The sequence below is a fragment of the Mercurialis annua genome, linkage group LG2, assembly GCF_937616625.2.
Source record: "Mercurialis annua linkage group LG2, ddMerAnnu1.2, whole genome shotgun sequence".
NCBI lineage: Eukaryota > Viridiplantae > Streptophyta > Magnoliopsida > Malpighiales > Euphorbiaceae > Mercurialis > Mercurialis annua.
In genome coordinates this window covers 12,039,435-12,057,014 of record NC_065571.1, presented here as the reverse complement: position 1 = coordinate 12,057,014, position 17,580 = coordinate 12,039,435, and the positions used below count along the sequence as shown (strand labels likewise).

The following is a 17,580-nucleotide window of genomic DNA, read 5'->3' as shown; positions in this document are numbered from 1 at the left end:
AAAGAAACAAAACAGAGAGGGATGTGTTAATGTCAATCGAAGAGACCTTTTTTTAGCCTTTTGAAAATAAATTATAAGGCCTGTAACTGAAAGGAACTTGATAGTCTCTAGTTTTATGTAATGTAAGAGCTTCAATTTGGTAATAAATGTTCTGTTTTCTATACATTACCAGTCACTATTCCCAGAAAAATAGCTTCATCGTTTTTAATGCTGCGATTTTTCTTAACAGGAAGAATGCTGCCAAATTTCTAAACCTCTACCTTTTCTACTATAGGGGGGACAGTTTTACTGGAATCCTGACCAAACAGCAAACCAGAGTGGAACACGCTGTTAAATCATACAGAAAAACAAAAGAAATTAAAGACTGCCGCTAAACGGCCATGAATTTGCACCGAGTAACTTCTTGATAAAGCCAACTGAACATCTAGCAGAACTAGTAGATTGCCCATTGTTAAAAATGCCAAACTTTAAATAGCATTTTGCAACTACAAAAAGTTAGCAAACCTTGAAGTTGGCAATTCTTATTACTTGCGAAAGGCTTGCCATAGGAAATGAAACAAGCACACGCAAAGAAATGAGGCTGGTGTAACAATCAAGATAAACTTGCTTCAATTAGGGAACAAGTTCTATCTTCACTCTTTCATTAAGAAAAAAAATGTTTTACAAATTCCTAGACTAAAGTGAGAAAGAAATAATTATCCTGTATATCACACGGCTTCCCTCCTTGTTGTCTTGGTGGCAGTGCATTTGGTAATAATACCGAGAGTAAGGACTGAGGAGTTAGACAACGAGACGCAGACTCGATATTTATTTCTAAGCTTAACAACTGATCACTATAAGCTACATAAGCAGTCACAGTGAACTTGTGGGGAAAATGACCCTCACAACGATCTAAATTCCTTAGTTATCAAACCAAGGCTGATATCTGAAAACATCATCTACCTACAAATATTTTATAAGAATGTATGTCTTATGTAAGAATCCTAATTTTTAAGTGGTTCTGCACCCGCTCTCACTATTAAGCCTTGTTCTTGATGTATCCATTTCTTCTCGAGGCAAATGTTTCAGCAACCAGTAGGGGAAAAGCAATGGTCGCATCACAGTGTACCTGATTACAATTTGAAAGGAGGGAGTAACTTAAAGTCATATTATCGCTGCAGCTATAATTAGATCGACAAAACTCTAAAGACTAAAGTCAACTCCACCCTTAGATGCAGGGAATAATAACAAAGTGTTGCAGTGCTTATGATCAATAATGACAGAAAATTAAACAAGTGTGACTGATAACGTAAGTGCAAAAGAGGGAAGTCATACACACCTTGACAGTTTTAGCAGATCCTCTAATTTTTCCCCAAGATATAGCTTCATCAGGACGAGCTCCAGAATCACTCCCATCAAATTCCTGTGCTGTATTTATAAAAACAGCATAGTCTGCACCATTACGCATCATATTGGCATTGCATATGTGATGCTTAGGAAGGCCCCCTCCAAGAACGATTATTCCAGTCTTCCTAGGAGTTGCATGGACAGCTTCACCATTTATGGCCCTGATGTCTGTCAAAAATAGATTCACGATCCTTTAGGGCCTTCATGTTCTATGTTGCTAACTATCATACCAAGAATATCATTGCAGCAGGAAAAATCACCTTGTACAATGTCAACAATAAGACCTGGGCTACGAAAAGAATGAAAGTACAACATGTCTCCCAGAGAGCCATCTGTTAAACCCGGACAGAATACTGGAATGCTGTTCTGCAAATTATCCAAATAAAATTTGGATTACAAGAAAAGACCAATATAATAGTAATAATAATAAGAAGAAAAAGAACACCTTATCATCTGCTACAGTACAGCAATAACAAAGTAGTGCCAAAAGCCTCTGCCTACTACCCACTTAAATTATGAGGTTTTTAATCCTAGCCACCCCACTGTCCATCTACTGAAGCTAACTCACTTCTATCTTTCACAAAAACTTTGCTAGATAATATGCAATAAGCCATGTTGTTACTTTTCTCTAATGTATTGTAAGAAACGTTTTTGCAGCCTTAAAATTGAAAAGGACTCCAAACAAATTTTACTATTTGAAACTTTGGTTAGATGTGGAGATCAAGCGAAAAGAGCTCATAACTGATGGTGGAAGTTTGCATGAACACGGTGTCCACAACGATATTTGAGTGCCTCAAACTTTCAATCGAACCACATCTAGAATCATACATGATGGCTTGAAATAGAATATTGTTATCAGTAACACATTGTTGTCTTGCTATTTTGAATATGGTGCTCATAATGATTCTATATTTTTTCATATTGTCTCTATACAAGTGACTCACACTATCCTAGGTAAACCTTTGCTCTGTGATCAAGGTGTACATCATGATGTGATAGAAAATACTTAAAGATTGTTTTTATTAAGGTGTGTGGATCTATTTGCCACTTCCAAGAGAGCAAATATTAGAATACATAAGAAATTGGTGTTTTGCATACTCGTTATTTCTCTTGTTGTAGGTCACATATTGCTATTTATCCTAAATTAACTGTTAAAAGAAACATGTTAGATACGAAAGTCTAATTTATCAAAATTTTCAATATATCAAATATCGAAACAAGCAAGAACTTAATGCTTTTTGCCGGATCTTTGAAATTGTTGAAAATTTATACTGAATTTGAAAGTATAATGTAAAATACATTGTAGTGTGCTTTTCCAGCACATTTGGTTTTAGTTCTCCCTCCCTCAACCAAGGTGGCTCTGGGAACAAGTCCAAATGATTGTGAAATGCTAACCAGCAGAATGTATAACAATAAAATTTAGAAAGGATACAAACAGCATTTTATGGAAAGGGCAAAAGAAATTAGGAATTTCATAATTTAAAAAGAAATTTATATATGTAACTGAGGTACGAAAGAAATAAAATCAATCTAAAGCTGATTACACACCTTGTATGCCCAATAAAGGTATGAAGTCTCATCATTTATTTCCTTCCCCAAGCGAGCAATCAGTTTAGATGGTGTCCATGAGACATTCTGTCAATCAGAAAAACCCCAAGGTAGATACTTAATTTTCTCATACAAGGTTAATATGTTTTTTATTCCAAATGAAATCCAGCAGTGAATGAAGGAAAGGATCTGAAGCAATGAGGGTAATATATTATAAGAAATTAGTATAATAAAGATAAGCATATCTGCATCTCTAGGATATTGATGGATAAGTATTGGCCAAAGGATAGTCTCTGATAAAGAAACATGGAAATACCTCTTCTATTTGTTCTTTCAACATTTGGTCGAATATTGGAATGATCCAGTCCTCAAATTTGCAGTAGTTGTCATTAGGAACCAACAAATTACCGATGCGGTTCAAACCTTTTGCGCGCAATTGAGCTCCGGGCAGGGAAAAGTCACCTTTAAATGTTGGCGCAAGGCACTTGATGAGATCTTCTTCTATGCCGCCAGCAGTTGTAACCACTACATCAACCTACAGTCATATCAGAGTCAACATTTTTGTACTTAAAATTCAGACATATGGGAAGAGCGCGATCAGCAGTTTGGAATTTGGACAGTAGAAATATTATCAGGACAATTCAACTGCTTCACAAGATCAACTAAAAATATCATTAACACCAACAGAGAGGACCCCTAATGAAAATCTCGTTCATTATTTAAGCGGACCAAAACTTTCAACAATTCTTCCAGTTTACATTTGCATTTTCTTTCACCTCTTAACCAACCATTTCAATATATAAAATCCATTTTTTCACAAGAACTCTTCTGCTTTGGATTTATTAGTTCCCCTCTTCTCAACTTAAGCATTTAAAAATACTCTTCTACTTCTCTAGCAAAGATTCGTGCTCAACATAAACTACACATGTATAAATAACTGTCTTCTTTAAAGTACTTAAGCAAAAAAAACCACGCAAATACACAAAACAGAGTCTTATTTCACATATTTTAAAGTAAATTTAAATGTGAAACAATAATAGGCAATCATATCAAAGCATCAATCACTGACCATATGATGCTGAACAAGATAGCGAACTGTATCTCTAACACCAGACGAAACAAGATTTGAGGTAAAACCCAAAAACACTTTGCATCTCACAGAGTCTCTATAAATTGGATCCCCTTCCTCCTCACTGCAGTCTTCCGTAACATCCTCATCAGAAAGCCTCCAGTCTAGCTTCAATCACGCATTAAACATTTTCAAAACAAAAAGGAAAATCAACAATAAATGTAAAAAAAGAGAGCACGAGCAGGTGGGCAATTTACCACCTTATAATTTTGAGTCATTTTAAAAATATTAATATAAAAATGAAAAATGTAATTCTACCACCGTTTTGTTCATCTTATAATTTATGTTTTATCAATTTTATAAACTTCTAATACAATTTTGTCCGCCTTATAAAAAATATCTAAGTCCGCCACAAAACACAAGTGTACATCAAATCTAAATTATATGAGAAGAGCTCAAAATAAACCGAAGAAGTGAACTAACCATCTGGTTGACAACTTGAATGGCATCACCAAGGTTGGATGCTTGAAACCCCGTGGAGACCATGGATTTAAGAAGCTGAGAGTAGTTAACTCCTTGATTAAAATCATAGCCCTCTATTTTAATGCATTTCCCTTCAAGGGACTCGGACTCTTTGAAAACCGTGGCGTGTACTGATGATGGCAACTGCTCCTCCATGAATCTAGGAGATAAGAAACATTTACTTCATTATAAAATTACACAAATTATACACACTAGAAAAGCATTTCTGAAACACTGAACTTATGCTATGAAATGTTTGAGTAATTGGGTATTGAAATAATAATAATTGAGGGCTAAAACAACTCTCTAATGCATTGATAGATGACATAGTTTCAACTAGAATAAACAACAGCAATAACAATTTGCAAACTTTAAGATAGAATTACAGGAAAATCAGACTGAAATTCAATACCTCAGAAATACTTGAGATTGTGCAGAGCAGATTCTATAATCCTTCAAATCAGCCAACAGACACTGTTAAGTAAATCCCCAGGCTTTTTCTCTTTCAGAACAGGAGTTATCTGTTGAAACTCCAGAGGCGGCCGGAGTTACAAGGATGACAGGTTATATAAGGTAGCTGGGGGCTTTTGGGCTGAACTTTGGCCGCAATCACTGGTGGCAGCCACCCGCAAGAGAGAAACCATAATTAAGCACGGCCACCGTTAAAAAGAAGGGAAAAGGTAACAAATGGCCCTAATGTTGACACCGAGGAGTAAAAATGGCCCTAATGATATTTTAGGTGCAAAAATAACCTTTATATCTTGAAAACTAAAATTTAGACCCCCTGTTAGATGGGGTTAAATTTCCCCGTTAAATTGAGGGTCATTTTTATGCTTTTCAAATCATTAGAACCATTTTTGCGCATCGGTCTCAACATTAGAGTCGTTTTTGTACCGTGCAAATTGTCTGTTTTTTAAGCTTATTTTAATAGAAAATGAGCTAAAGATCGTTACAGATCAGCTTCACTCATGACGTATGTTGTTTTTTTGCCAAATTCAATTTAGTGGCGAACCTAGACGTTTAAGTAATTTGAGAGGGCCAATATATAACTATATTTTTATTTTTAAAATTTAAATTATATCGATTAAAAATTCGATGAATCGGTGTATGATATTGTCATTAAAAACCATAAGTCTTTTTATTTTTGGATTTTGGTGTTTTATCTCAGTATAACATCGACTGATTGTGTTTTTCAATCGGTAATTTAAATTGAAAAATAAAGTTTAAAGTTTAAACTAAAATTGAAATTTCAAAATACAATATAATTTATAATTTTATTTATATTTAAGTCTACATTTTTAAAATCATGTTTAAAATATTACATTTTTTGTAGACAATAATAGGGAGCTTCTCGGAGAGCCAGAAACTCCAAAATGTCAGGATCCCATATATGTCGAAACACAGCAGAGAACTTGACAATGATAGATAGTTGATCATTTTTTGCAATAACAGCTATAAAGCCCGATTGAGCACTATTGTCCACTGCTGCATCACAGGATAACTTATAAAAAAAACCCTACGGATACTAATAGGTAAACTTATTGGCGGATTATGCTGAATTGTAGGGGGTACAAACTGACAATCATCTTCTAGACTATCTTGAAACTCTGCCAAGGCGGAATAACGTCGTGAGATGACCTCTGAGACTAGGTTAGTCTGATTTTTGAATACAAGATTGTTCCTGGATTTCCAAATAAATAAGAGATAACAAAAGAGTTGCATTGAAGATCCTGAATCCATGGGGGTTAAACTTTGAATTACTACTTTCCACATTGTAGGAAATGCATTGATTGCTTCCCAAGTCGAACGAAAACTTAAAGGGGAAGTAAACCAGATTTACTTAGCTCGGGGGCAGGTACTAAAATATAACAGAATGTATATGATTTGCAGTGAAAACTGAATAAATATTTAAATCGTTGTGGCGATTGTCGGCTCATTTAAGCCACGTATATGTGCACGGCATAAAAGACATCTCGTATTTTGTACAAGTTTTGAGTACTACAAGGGCTTAAATGAGCCGCAATCATTATAAAGAAATAAATTTTCGCTCGCTTATCATTATTTTTTGTCTAAATAATTAAAAAAAATCGAACACCTTTCCGCAACTGTTTTGTTCTTTTCAAATTTGTAGTAAAATTGTCTTTCTTTCTCCACAAATTCCACTCCAGTAGCCCCACCAACAAAGCCTCTCCATGATTGAAAACACCACTCCGTTTCTTCACATGTCCATCATATATATTAAAGAAACTAAAGATCAGAATTCAGGAAATTGAAAACAAAGCCAAATTGGCAAATTACCAACTAAAAATATCAAACCCATCTTTAACAAATGTGTGTAATTTTAAGAAATATATTTGTGTTTAATCTATTTTAGAATTCATTTGAAATTTAATTTTCAAAATCCTATAGAACTTTTATATTTTGGTTTAAAATCTAGTAAAATTAATGGAATTTGCAAATGAACTTTAAGATGGTAACAAACTTTTTTAATAATGACAAACACTATACTTAATATTCAAAAGCAAAAGTAATAATACATACAAATGACATTTTTAACAAATAAAGAAAATGTTATTTCAAGCATTTATATATAATTATTACATGTCATTTGAAATAAATTCCATATTTTAAAAAAAAAAATCTAGATACAATGATTTATAAAAAAGAAATAAGTTTTGGAGGAATCGGAACGCTATATAAATAAAATAGAAGATGAGAAGAGACAACGAAAATGCAAAAAGAACAGTTGAAGAGAAATGTAGGTGAATTTGGCATATGATAGAGCTTTGGGTATGCGAAATTTTGAAAACATTGAATAATCTCCGTCCATTTTTCAAATATTAATGTTGCACGGAAATGAAAAATACTAATACGAAAAATAGTAAAATACATAACTAGGGATATCTTACAAGTCAGTTGTCATTGGGAAATATAAGGCGATCTTGACCATCTACTAATTTGGCAGATTGGATGACATCCCCAGTTTTTATCTGTGAAAGGATGTCTCGCCCAGTTGTTACATATCTGCTCAAACAAAACATTATAAAGTAAATTCATAATTATTAGCACCTTAATTATTAATTAATGACAAGCTTTTAGTAATGATGTAAAAAGAGACATACCCAAAAACTGAAAACTGTCCTTCATCAAAAGATAAGCCTCCTAATCCAGACTATTTAACAGACAGCATCAGTCATTATTGGAGTTTTTCTTTTCTTGTAATACAAGTAATTATATTTTCAACATGAAGCTGGACTTTACTTACATTTCTTTTATCATAGAGATAGACGAAAAACTGATGTGGTGCTGAATATTCCTCCGAAACCTCGCTATGAGCCATTGCCACTGCTCCATAAACAGATAGCGGAAGCACCGGTAACTCCCCATCCTATCACAATGGTAGTAGTTAGATATAATAAAACCATAGTTAGAGCCTCACATAAGAGTCTGCACTATGAGTTGATTCATTTTCTTTTGACATGGCCTCTATAAGTAGGGTGTGTAATTAACCAAATACCTAGCTGAACCGTTCAATTCGGAAAAATAATTTAAATTTCCGATTCCGTTTGATTTTTGACGTAAAAAATATTTGTTTACTTTTGGTAGAAACCGAATCAAAAAAAATCGAACCAAAAGAATCAGCCAATCTAATTGATTTGATACGGTTAGATTGAAAAATTTAAAAATATTATAAAAAAATCTGTTCAGTTTAGTTCTGAAAAGTTTCAAAATTAAAGTTTGGTTCGATTTGAACCGAACGCACACCCCTATGGTCCTATCTACAAGGTAAAATGGATCTGCACTTATTCACACTTTAAGTAGAATGAGCATTCGCATAATGAAGTGTGTTAGTGCTAATAAAATCAGTTATTTGACAGTAAACAAAGAAAACAAAATGAATACTGTATGCTAGCTGCATTTTCTTATTTATGCATAAAACAAAGACTGATATTTTTACCTGTACACTTAATGTTGTTCTGTACAAGGGCTCAAATTGACCTGATGGCTTTATTTCTAAGGGAACACTATAACCAATATTCTTGTCATTCCCATTTTCTGTGAGAACAGCTTGGTCAGTGCAGCTGAGCTTTACTCCATCATATGCCCCATCAACTACCTGAACCATAATCAATTAATCGTTCATGTGAAATCAAAAACGCATTACAGTCCACTAACTGCAAACATTTTTAGTTTAGAAATCTAATACACTATTGGACTTTGAGAACCTATCTATATCGGGAAAAAATATATTAAAGAATGGTCAAATTTTAAAGAGACAGGATATAGCTATGTTACATGGAAACTTATCGAATCTTATGTTTCAACATTTCTTTTCCGTTTTTGGAAACACTTCTAGAACTCCGAAACTTTATATTTATAACATATTCTTATAAGAGATGTCATATTGCCGTTTTTTGTTTAACATTTTCCATTTTGACGTTTCTACTTCCACGCAGCATAGAATGATAGTAAATCGCCATTTCCATTTTTTCATCAGTTGGTAGTTGCTTGTCGTGGAATTATAACTTGGATGCATACTAAGTGTAGTAAAAAGTTCATTGAAAACCAAAAACTTCATAGAGGTGAAGTGTGGTTCAACTACCTTACCAGTTTTGCAACATTCCCAGTAGTTAATGGTGCTGAGTATCCATCTAGAACGACCTGAATCCATTTCAAATTATATAAGGGAAAAGAAATGGCATCATTTACCCGCATGAAGATCAAGGGGAAAACTTTTTAACCTGAATTTTAGCAGTCTTTCTCGGTTCACCACCGGATTCTGGGGAAAATGCTGAACCATCAGCTTTCTCAACAGTAAATTCAACAGTTGCTCTGCCTGTTAGCCTACAAAGCATAGTAGTACAAAGTTTTCATTAAATAGATAACACAAAAATTATACTTTGAAATTTGAACACAAAAAACACATCAACTTAGTAAACTGCATATTAGGAAGCAGTCAAGTAAAAGAATATCTGTAACATGGAGATAAATTTCCATCTCTGAGCGCATAAATTAAGGTTAATCCTGACAAATAATGAGGACTCACCTTGGATATTTCAGGTATTGCGCGGGCAACAAAAATTGCAACCCAGGAGCCTGTTACAAAATGATATTATAACTGAGGTTTCCTTTACAACTGAACCACTCCAATAGAATGTAGTTTGACACGTAGGATGATGGACCATGTAGTGTATGCATGACATTTGGTATGAGTTTAATATTCAATTACATTCGGGTGAATTAAACTAAAATTTTAAAAATATTATTTAGTAAAAAACATGGATGCTTTGCTTGTTTAACTCAAAAATGTCAAATGTCATGCATACATTGAAGGGTTCATAATCCAACATGGCGAGCTACGTTCACTAAAGAATTTCTATGCATATATCATCCATTGATGCAGTTCACACAAGACAATTCATCCAGTGTTACTAAGTCTTGTGTACCTGCAGCAACTCCAGCTCAGCAATTGTATCCAGTGAAGATGCAAGGCCAACAGAAACTCTATCTGGATCCTGTTCCTTAATATATCGGAGGAGTTCTTGCAAACCACCCTAACAAAAAATAGGCACTCTACTATGAATCGACTAAAATTCTACTGTAGACTGGAAACTAAAGTTCAAATCATTAATATTATATAGAAAAAGATAATTGCTGCTGACCCAATTGCTTTTCCAGGATACTTAATGTTAATGGATAGATTATGTAAATAAGATTCAATAATAGACTATTTAGTTTTCTTTTCAAAATCTAGTAGCAGAGACAATAGAGTAACATATTACAGTGCTGCATCAAGAAATAGGCATCTATTCATTTTAAATAACTGGATGCTAATTTCTGGCCTGACTCCAATAATTCAATTCTGATCACTACAAGCATGACTAATTATGATTGATATTGGGATAGTGTTTAAGCAATCGGAGTCATAAGCTTGTCTCCATATGTATGTATGTACGTGTATCTATCAATCTATCTCTCTGCATAATTATGCATGTATCTCTAGTAAGTCAATAGCAGTCAAGAAAAAGAAAAGAAGATAAAACACTACCTAAGTGTCTCTCTCACCTATAAGAGCTAATAATCTTCCAAAGTGCCTTCCCATACCTTTCCATCAATCAGAGATGCATACAATGTGGATCCCCTCTCCTTCAAGTCGGCCGGTATACTTGCCATAATAGAATCTTTTTCATCTGTTGCTATCTGAGATAAAAGGGAAAATTACAAAATTTATCATATTAACCTACTTTACACACATTTATGCTGGAAAAGGAAAAGACAAGACTAAAACGAGTAGTGGCATCTAGCTCTACAATAAAAAAGACATGAATTTTTAGTGCACTTACAACAACAAGACAGAGTAGGCAACACATTTGTTCCACAAAATGGTGCATGTGATGCACAAAATTAGCAGCAGCACTGCTCAAATAATGAGCTTTGATGTCAATATATCAGCAGAAACTTGACATACCTTTAGTGCTTTCTTCACATTGCTCTCCATTGTCCCATAAGGCTTCCTCTGTGGAATCCTGAGCAAGAATGAAATATCCTCCAGAGAATCCTGGAAGCAAGATGCAAAAGTATATAGTATTTGATTATCTCGAGGTTGGAGGAGATACACATGAATTCGATCAGTCATATAACCTGTATAGCCTTCATATTTGTGTTTGCTGGAATAGCCCTTCTGAGAGCAAGTTCCCCAGTTCTAGGAACCTTTGTGTCTGGAGAGTAAAGCACTGCTTCTGCTGAAGATATAGGCCAAAAATCCAAACCAGCCAAAGGTAGTGGTGAAGAAATTTGCACAAAGATAAGGATCACAGTAAGAAAACTCTCAAGTTTCTTCATTCCCGGCTCAAAAGTGGATGCCCATAAATTAGTAGTGATATCTTGCTTGTAGTTGTAAGCCAGATCCTGCATAGCCAAAAATCCATCTTAGAAATACATTTAGTAAAGTAGATTAAATTAAATCTGTGTTAGCTATTTGATGCACAGCATATTCTTGACAATCAATGTAGCACGAAATGTTGAAACAGTAATCGCCCGAACGGAAAACGGAGAACCTATATTTTTTACTGAATATATTATAATTTAGAGTTTTGAAGCTTGAAAAGTGCTGCTACAACAGAAACAAAACATCAACATGTAGAATTTGAGAAATTTGCATACAACATATCTAGCCAGTATTTAAGAAAACAACCTAAAACCAAACATGTAAAATCTTTCAATTCTGCAAATCATGAGAAGTAGAAGTAAAATTTAAAAATAAAGTAGATAGAATTATCCATTGAACGTCCATAAACAAGGTATAGCTTCTTACAAACAAGAGCAAATTGCATAGTGATTCAATGAGTGTACACCAGCAACATCGCACACTTATTTAGTTTTCATCATTGTTGTTGGATCACCATGGGAAAATAAAACATATCTTTAATCCATGACATGAACATCGAAAAAAGGGGTCTAAACTACAAGACAAATGCTCTCAAGGGTTTGGTCTAGTGATCTAAGTCTCAGCCATCTGCATGCCATGATCGCAAGTTCAAACTCCGGCTAAGCTATGTCTAATAAATGGAGTGGTTGGAACTAAACTGCTAGCCATTATATTCCAGAATTGTCAGGTATGTGGGCTTGCGGGCAGTCTACACCCCGGGGTTTGACAGTGACATCGCCCGGGGGAGTGAGTCCTCATCACCAAAATATGCTTATCCATAGCCAAAAATAAAAACTAAAAAATATTTTGCAAGGATATGAATTACCCAAGACTTAGAAAGGAACTAAATGTGCCCAACTTCCAAACCCACCAAAAGAAAATGGAATATAACAGATCTAGCTTACATAATTTGCTAATAATCAATTACTATTTTTTTTTGTGACGAGGACTCACTCTACTGAGCCGAAACTCAATATCATTGTCAAACCTCGGGATATGGACCGCCCGCAAGCCCACATACCTGGTAATTCCAGGCTATAATGGCCAGTAACCCATCTCAACCACTCCATATTAAGAAAGGGCGTAGCCAAGGTTCAAACCCGCGACCTTTGGCGTCCAGATGGCTGAGGTTTAAATCGCACACATTTTACTTAATTTTGCATCCTAGATTAGAAGATTGCATTCTATTATATTATAGTACTACCTGCAAATATAAGAGAGAAATACTCAATGAAAATACTGTTAGCCAAATCACAAACTTCATCAACAATTCAAAAACCTACATTCACATTGATGTTCTAATTAAAGACATTTGAAACTTGCTAGAAATAATTTCATTGATCAAAAACCAAAAGCAGAAGATAGTAAACAAAACCCAACCTTGATGTAACTTTTTGAAGACTTGCATTGAATCTTAAGGTGAGGTGTATTGGCTGTGACGCCGCCAAAAGCATGACTGAGCCTGAAAGCGAAATGGGTAGAATGAAAACTGCGTTTTGGAGCAATGCAAAGGCTAAAATTAAGCTTGTTGTGAGAGTTGGTAATGCAGGAGGATAATGGGAGAGACATAGTCGACACAGACTTGAGAAAAATTGATTGTTGTTTGTTAGCTGTAGTGGTAGTTACTTGGATTTCTGAGTGAGCGAGTGAGTGACTGGGATTTTCTTTTGGCGCGCCTCATCTATCTATGCTATATCCTATATGGATGTTTTCTATTGGATATTGTTCGCTCTTTTTGGGTTATTAGCCAAAATGGTACCAAATGTTCGCACCTTGTATCAAAATGGTACCCAATCTTTAATTTGTATCAAAATGGTACCCAACCTTCTAACATTTGTTTCAAAATGGTTTTTTTAAACATTTTCCAGCCACTTTTGATGACGTGGCAATCGGAAAAATAATTTTTTTATTGATGTAAAATAAGAGTTCGTTTTAATTTTTTAAATTATATAAAAACTTATTTATCATGGGATGTGGCAAAATTATAAAAAATTTAGTTTTTCGGTTGCCACATCATCAAAAGTGATCGGAAATTGTTTAAAAAACCATTTTGATACAAACGTTAGATGGTTGGGTACCATTTTGATACAAATTAAAGGTTGGGTACTATTTTGATACAAGGTGCAAAGGTTGGGTACCATTTTGGCTAATAACCCGCTCTTTTTTGTGCTTTTGTTTTAGCAAAGTTCATAATGAGTCCCTAAACTTTTACATGTTTTCAATTGGATCCTCTAACTTTAGTTTTATTTAGTTGAATCTCTAAATTTTCAAAAAAAAAATCGTTAAATCAATCTCTTTATGCATTGAAAATATCTAAATCTATTGAATTATAATATATACCTATCGCAATTATTATAAGTGGATCTTTTAAAGATATTGAATAAAATGAATTGTTTTTTTTACTACTGTAATTTTAAAAGTGAAATTGTAGTTTCGTGCATTTGATATCTTTAAATTTATTTAACATAGACAAAAAATAAGTTAAATACAGATACAAACATCAAAACATTTAATGGTATTTTTTTAAGGTTTAATTACTTAAAACCCACTCACCTTGAACTTGTTTTTCGTTTATACCCTCACCTAGGAAAAAATTCATTTATACCCTGACGTATGTGTTTATGTTTCACCTCTACCCCGAGGCACTAAATTAACCTCTTTTCATTTAGAAAAAAGTTTAAAATAGTCCTTCATTTAGAGAAAAATTCATTTATAATTAAACTCTAATTAGCTTAGGTTAAAAATGAAGAACTATTTTAAACTTTTTTTTTAATAAAAAGAGGTTAATTTAGTGTCTTGGCGTAGAGGTGAAACATAAATACATACGTCAGGGCATAAATGAATTTTTTCCTAGGTCAGGGTATAAACGAAAAAAAGTTTAAGGTGAGTGGTTTTTAAGTAATTAAGCCTTTTTTAATAATAAAAGATCTACAATTTTAAAAATTTTATTTTCTTCTTCTTCTATTTTTTAGTTATTGTGGAACTTATTTTTAAATTTTTATCAAGTGGGTTTAAGCTCTAATAGGAAGCTCATAGAAAGAGAAAAACTTGTGATGACTTAACAAGAAAGTTATAAATATAATAGAAAATGTGTAGTTTAATTCTTATTTACTGATCTTATTACCTATCTCACTCTATAATGCAATTTACAAAATTATTCTTAAAGATTGATGTCTTTGATTATTTCAGAGAATCAAAGTGCCTTTGTTAAGAATAAGCTCATTACAGATAATTTTCTTATGACTTTTAAGAACGGGCATTGTTTAAAACAAAAAAGAGAAGAGAAGCATGGTATGGCCGTAAAATTTGATAAGAGTGGTGTATGATAGAGTTCGATGGAGTTTTATTAAGCTTATGATGTCTAGTCTGGGTATTAAAAGTCGTTGGATTCAGGTTATTATGTCTTGTGTATCGACTGTTAAATATACTAGCATTGGCGAGTGTGTTGATATGAAACCAATTGTGCCTAGTCGCGGATTGAGACAGGGATATATGTTTTCATCTTATTTGTTTATTATTTTTGCAGAAGGGTTAAGTTTTTTGTTAGCCAAAATGGAGAAAGCAAGTCGGATTCATGAGGTGGTAGTGTATTGGGGTGCTCCCTTAATTAGTCATATATTCTTTATGGATTATTGTTTCCTGTTTTTCAAAGCGCCTGCAAAAGGAGGAAGCAGTTAAAGAAGTGTTTGATTGATATGAGGGATTGTCTGGTTAGAAAGTTAATTTCCAGAAATCCAATGTGATGCTTAGTGATAAATCACCAAAACGGATCTGAGCTTTATCAACCTGCACACAACAAACAGACAGAGGTCAGAAGGAACTCCGGTGGGGGTCACCGGAAGTTCGCTCCGACGCTCAAGTAAGGTTTTGAGGTACAAAAAGAAGAAGAAGAGAAAAGAGTAGTCTGAGTTGAGGGAAAAAAAAAGAAGTTACCTAGGGTTTGCCCTTAAACCCTATATTTATAGTTAGGGTTTAAGGACAAACCTGCCTTGCTGGCAAGCTGTGAGTCGCGTGGTCCCAGAATTCAGTTATGCCTACGTGGAGGAATATCCCTGCGTGAGGCGCAGGTTGTTAGGTGCGTCAGAGGGAACATTCCTCACATACCTGTCAGAAGATCTTCTGTGGTCCCAGGATCCGGTACACGTGCGTGTACTCCCGGGCTGGACCTCGGAGCTCGGTCAGGGCCCGAAGCCCGGATAACTTGGGGACTAAGCTATCATAGTTTTGGTTCTTGCACTTGAGAGTATCTCGAAGCTCGGGTCGTCTGATCCGGGCTTGTACGTTTCTCGTCTCGAAGCTCAGCCCAGGTCTGGAGCCCGGAATGTTCGGATCCCGCTCGTCTGTTTCTGGCTTCTGAGTTGGGCATATCTCGGAGCTCGGACAGGATCCTTGATCCGACCTTATCGAAAACGAATGCCTCGGATGATGTTCAAATGCCCATCGATCCGGTGACCCCCCAAGTCGTGTGAACTGTGATTTAGGAGAAGGTCGGAAGTTGTCATTAGGTCGGTGAAATGCTTGACTTAGCGATGCTCGTTTTTGGCGAGGTTGCTTCGCCCCTATTAGATGTGCTACGTTATCACTTAGTATAAAAGGAGTATAATTTGTGATGTGTTGCTGGTGGAGGCTTCGGCAGACCGAGGTTAGCATTTGGGTCTTCCATTTCTTGTATGGTAGAACAAAAGTCAAATTTTTCAGTTTTATTAATGATGCACGAAATTACAAGTGAACAGTATCAATGAAACAAATAATAAAGTGATAAATACTAGTCGAATCCACAGAGAATCGTACTTAGTACTAAAATAGTTAATTAATTATTATTTGAACCAAGAACTTTGAAAGATTAGTTTTCTACTAAAGTAACTAAATATAGAAAATAAATATGGAATAACAATGGTGAAAAGAAACTTAGAATATTGTTTTCATATGGATATTCATTCAAATCATTAATTGAATCTCTATCAATCCTACTTTAATTATTCTTTACAACGGAGGATAGATTAAACCTTGTTAGCCCCTATTTCGTAGACGATGTTAACCTATTGATTATAATCTGATTGTCCCAAAGCGTCCTTATTACTATGGCTCAGGAAAAATAATAATTTGACAATTTATTCAAATCATATTAAGAGTAAGTTATTCCACATAAACCGGGCAACGCAATCCGGATGTGGCTTTCTAGACAAATTTCACTTATCAGATCCGGGGGTCGGATGTGATTCGCGACTTGTATCTTGAGTATCGAAACTTGTAAGTCAGTTTTAGTGTTTGGATAAGACAATTGGTTCAGCGTATGGGACGTTTTTTTGTTCGGATTTCGTGTCCTGAACTTATGGGTTCGTGGCCCTTTTATAGTGTTTGTGGCGCGCCTTGTCTTTTCCTTCTTTCCTGGTGGATGTGGGATTTGTGGTTCCCTCGCTTTCTCTTTGTTTATTTGCTTATTCCATTATTAATGCCCCCCTACGAGTTATTGCAATGGCTGGGTATTTATGCCGAGTCTTGATTATTGCGATTTATGTTGTTTTTCTATTAACCTTGCTCTGCTCTTCTTTTGTTGGTGTTGTCTTGTCTGTCGGTTTTGCTACAAAAATCGCCAGTATTAGCATTTTCTTCCACCCATCTGAGGCGGCCGGTACTGCTTTCGCTTTTCGTTTCTTCTTTTCTTCTGGATTCTGCCTGTGCTTTTCGTAGCATGTTTTGGTTGTTTGGTTTTTTAACCCAACCAAGACAGGCTACGAAGAGGCTCAGGGAGATTCCATGATTTTTGTAGGCCGGAGCAGCCTTCGTCTGTTACTTATCTTTCTCACTCTTGGGTTCTTCCTGCGCTTTTTATTGCTTGATTTGGTTTACTGGTTTTGTTTAACCCAACCTAAGCAAGCTACAAAAAGCCTCAGGGAGACTCCACCCTTTGGTTTTCCTCTTTTACGTGTGGTTTTCTTCTTTCTTTCTCTTATATTTATAGTGCCATGTGGTAGTGCGTTTATAGTTGTCACGTCTTTTTTAATTATCCTTTTTTTTCACGCATCGTGCTTCTCTCTCCTGATTGCTTTTGACGGTTGAGTTGCATGCGCCTCTTCAATTATGGTGTCGTAGTAGTTATAGTTACTTTATTGCCATTTATTACTTA

The 17,580-nt window shown here is 34.9% G+C and overlaps 2 protein-coding genes across 4 annotated transcripts; both read right to left on the bottom strand.

Moving 5' to 3' along the window:
- Nucleotides 1-612: 612 nt before the first annotated feature.
- Nucleotides 613-5,229, bottom strand: LOC126669068 (deoxyhypusine synthase-like). 2 transcript variants are annotated; one of them, XM_050362380.2, is made up of 8 exons: nt 4,938-5,229; nt 4,487-4,685; nt 4,004-4,171; nt 3,251-3,469; nt 2,935-3,021; nt 1,647-1,752; nt 1,319-1,554; nt 613-1,108 (listed from the first exon to the last, which is right to left on the bottom strand). In XM_050362380.2, exons 2-8 carry the CDS (start codon nt 4,679-4,681, stop codon nt 1,019-1,021), a joined length of 1,101 nt encoding a protein of 366 aa, XP_050218337.1. In that variant the 5' UTR covers nt 4,682-4,685; nt 4,938-5,229; the 3' UTR covers nt 613-1,018. The 2 variants fall into 2 exon arrangements, with proteins under 2 accessions (XP_050218337.1, XP_050218338.1); XM_050362381.2 differs by lacking the exon at nt 4,938-5,229 and having other exon boundaries at nt 4,004-4,167; nt 4,487-4,619.
- A 1,155-nt stretch (nt 5,230-6,384) lies between these two features.
- Nucleotides 6,385-13,143, bottom strand: LOC126669064 (peptidyl-prolyl cis-trans isomerase CYP37, chloroplastic). Of its 2 annotated transcripts, XM_050362377.2 has the most exons (13): nt 12,834-13,143; nt 11,168-11,434; nt 10,995-11,084; nt 10,631-10,726; nt 9,973-10,080; nt 9,573-9,622; nt 9,268-9,370; nt 9,134-9,187; nt 8,484-8,642; nt 7,791-7,913; nt 7,648-7,697; nt 7,435-7,549; nt 6,385-6,741 (listed from the first exon to the last, which is right to left on the bottom strand). In XM_050362377.2, the coding sequence occupies exons 1-12, from the start codon at nt 13,020-13,022 to the stop codon at nt 7,438-7,440; spliced, it is 1,401 nt and encodes a 466-aa protein (XP_050218334.1). In that variant the 5' UTR covers nt 13,023-13,143; the 3' UTR covers nt 6,385-6,741; nt 7,435-7,437. The 2 variants fall into 2 exon arrangements, with proteins under 2 accessions (XP_050218334.1, XP_055960533.1); XM_056104558.1 differs by lacking the exon at nt 9,973-10,080.
- Nucleotides 13,144-17,580: the final 4,437 nt, after the last annotated feature.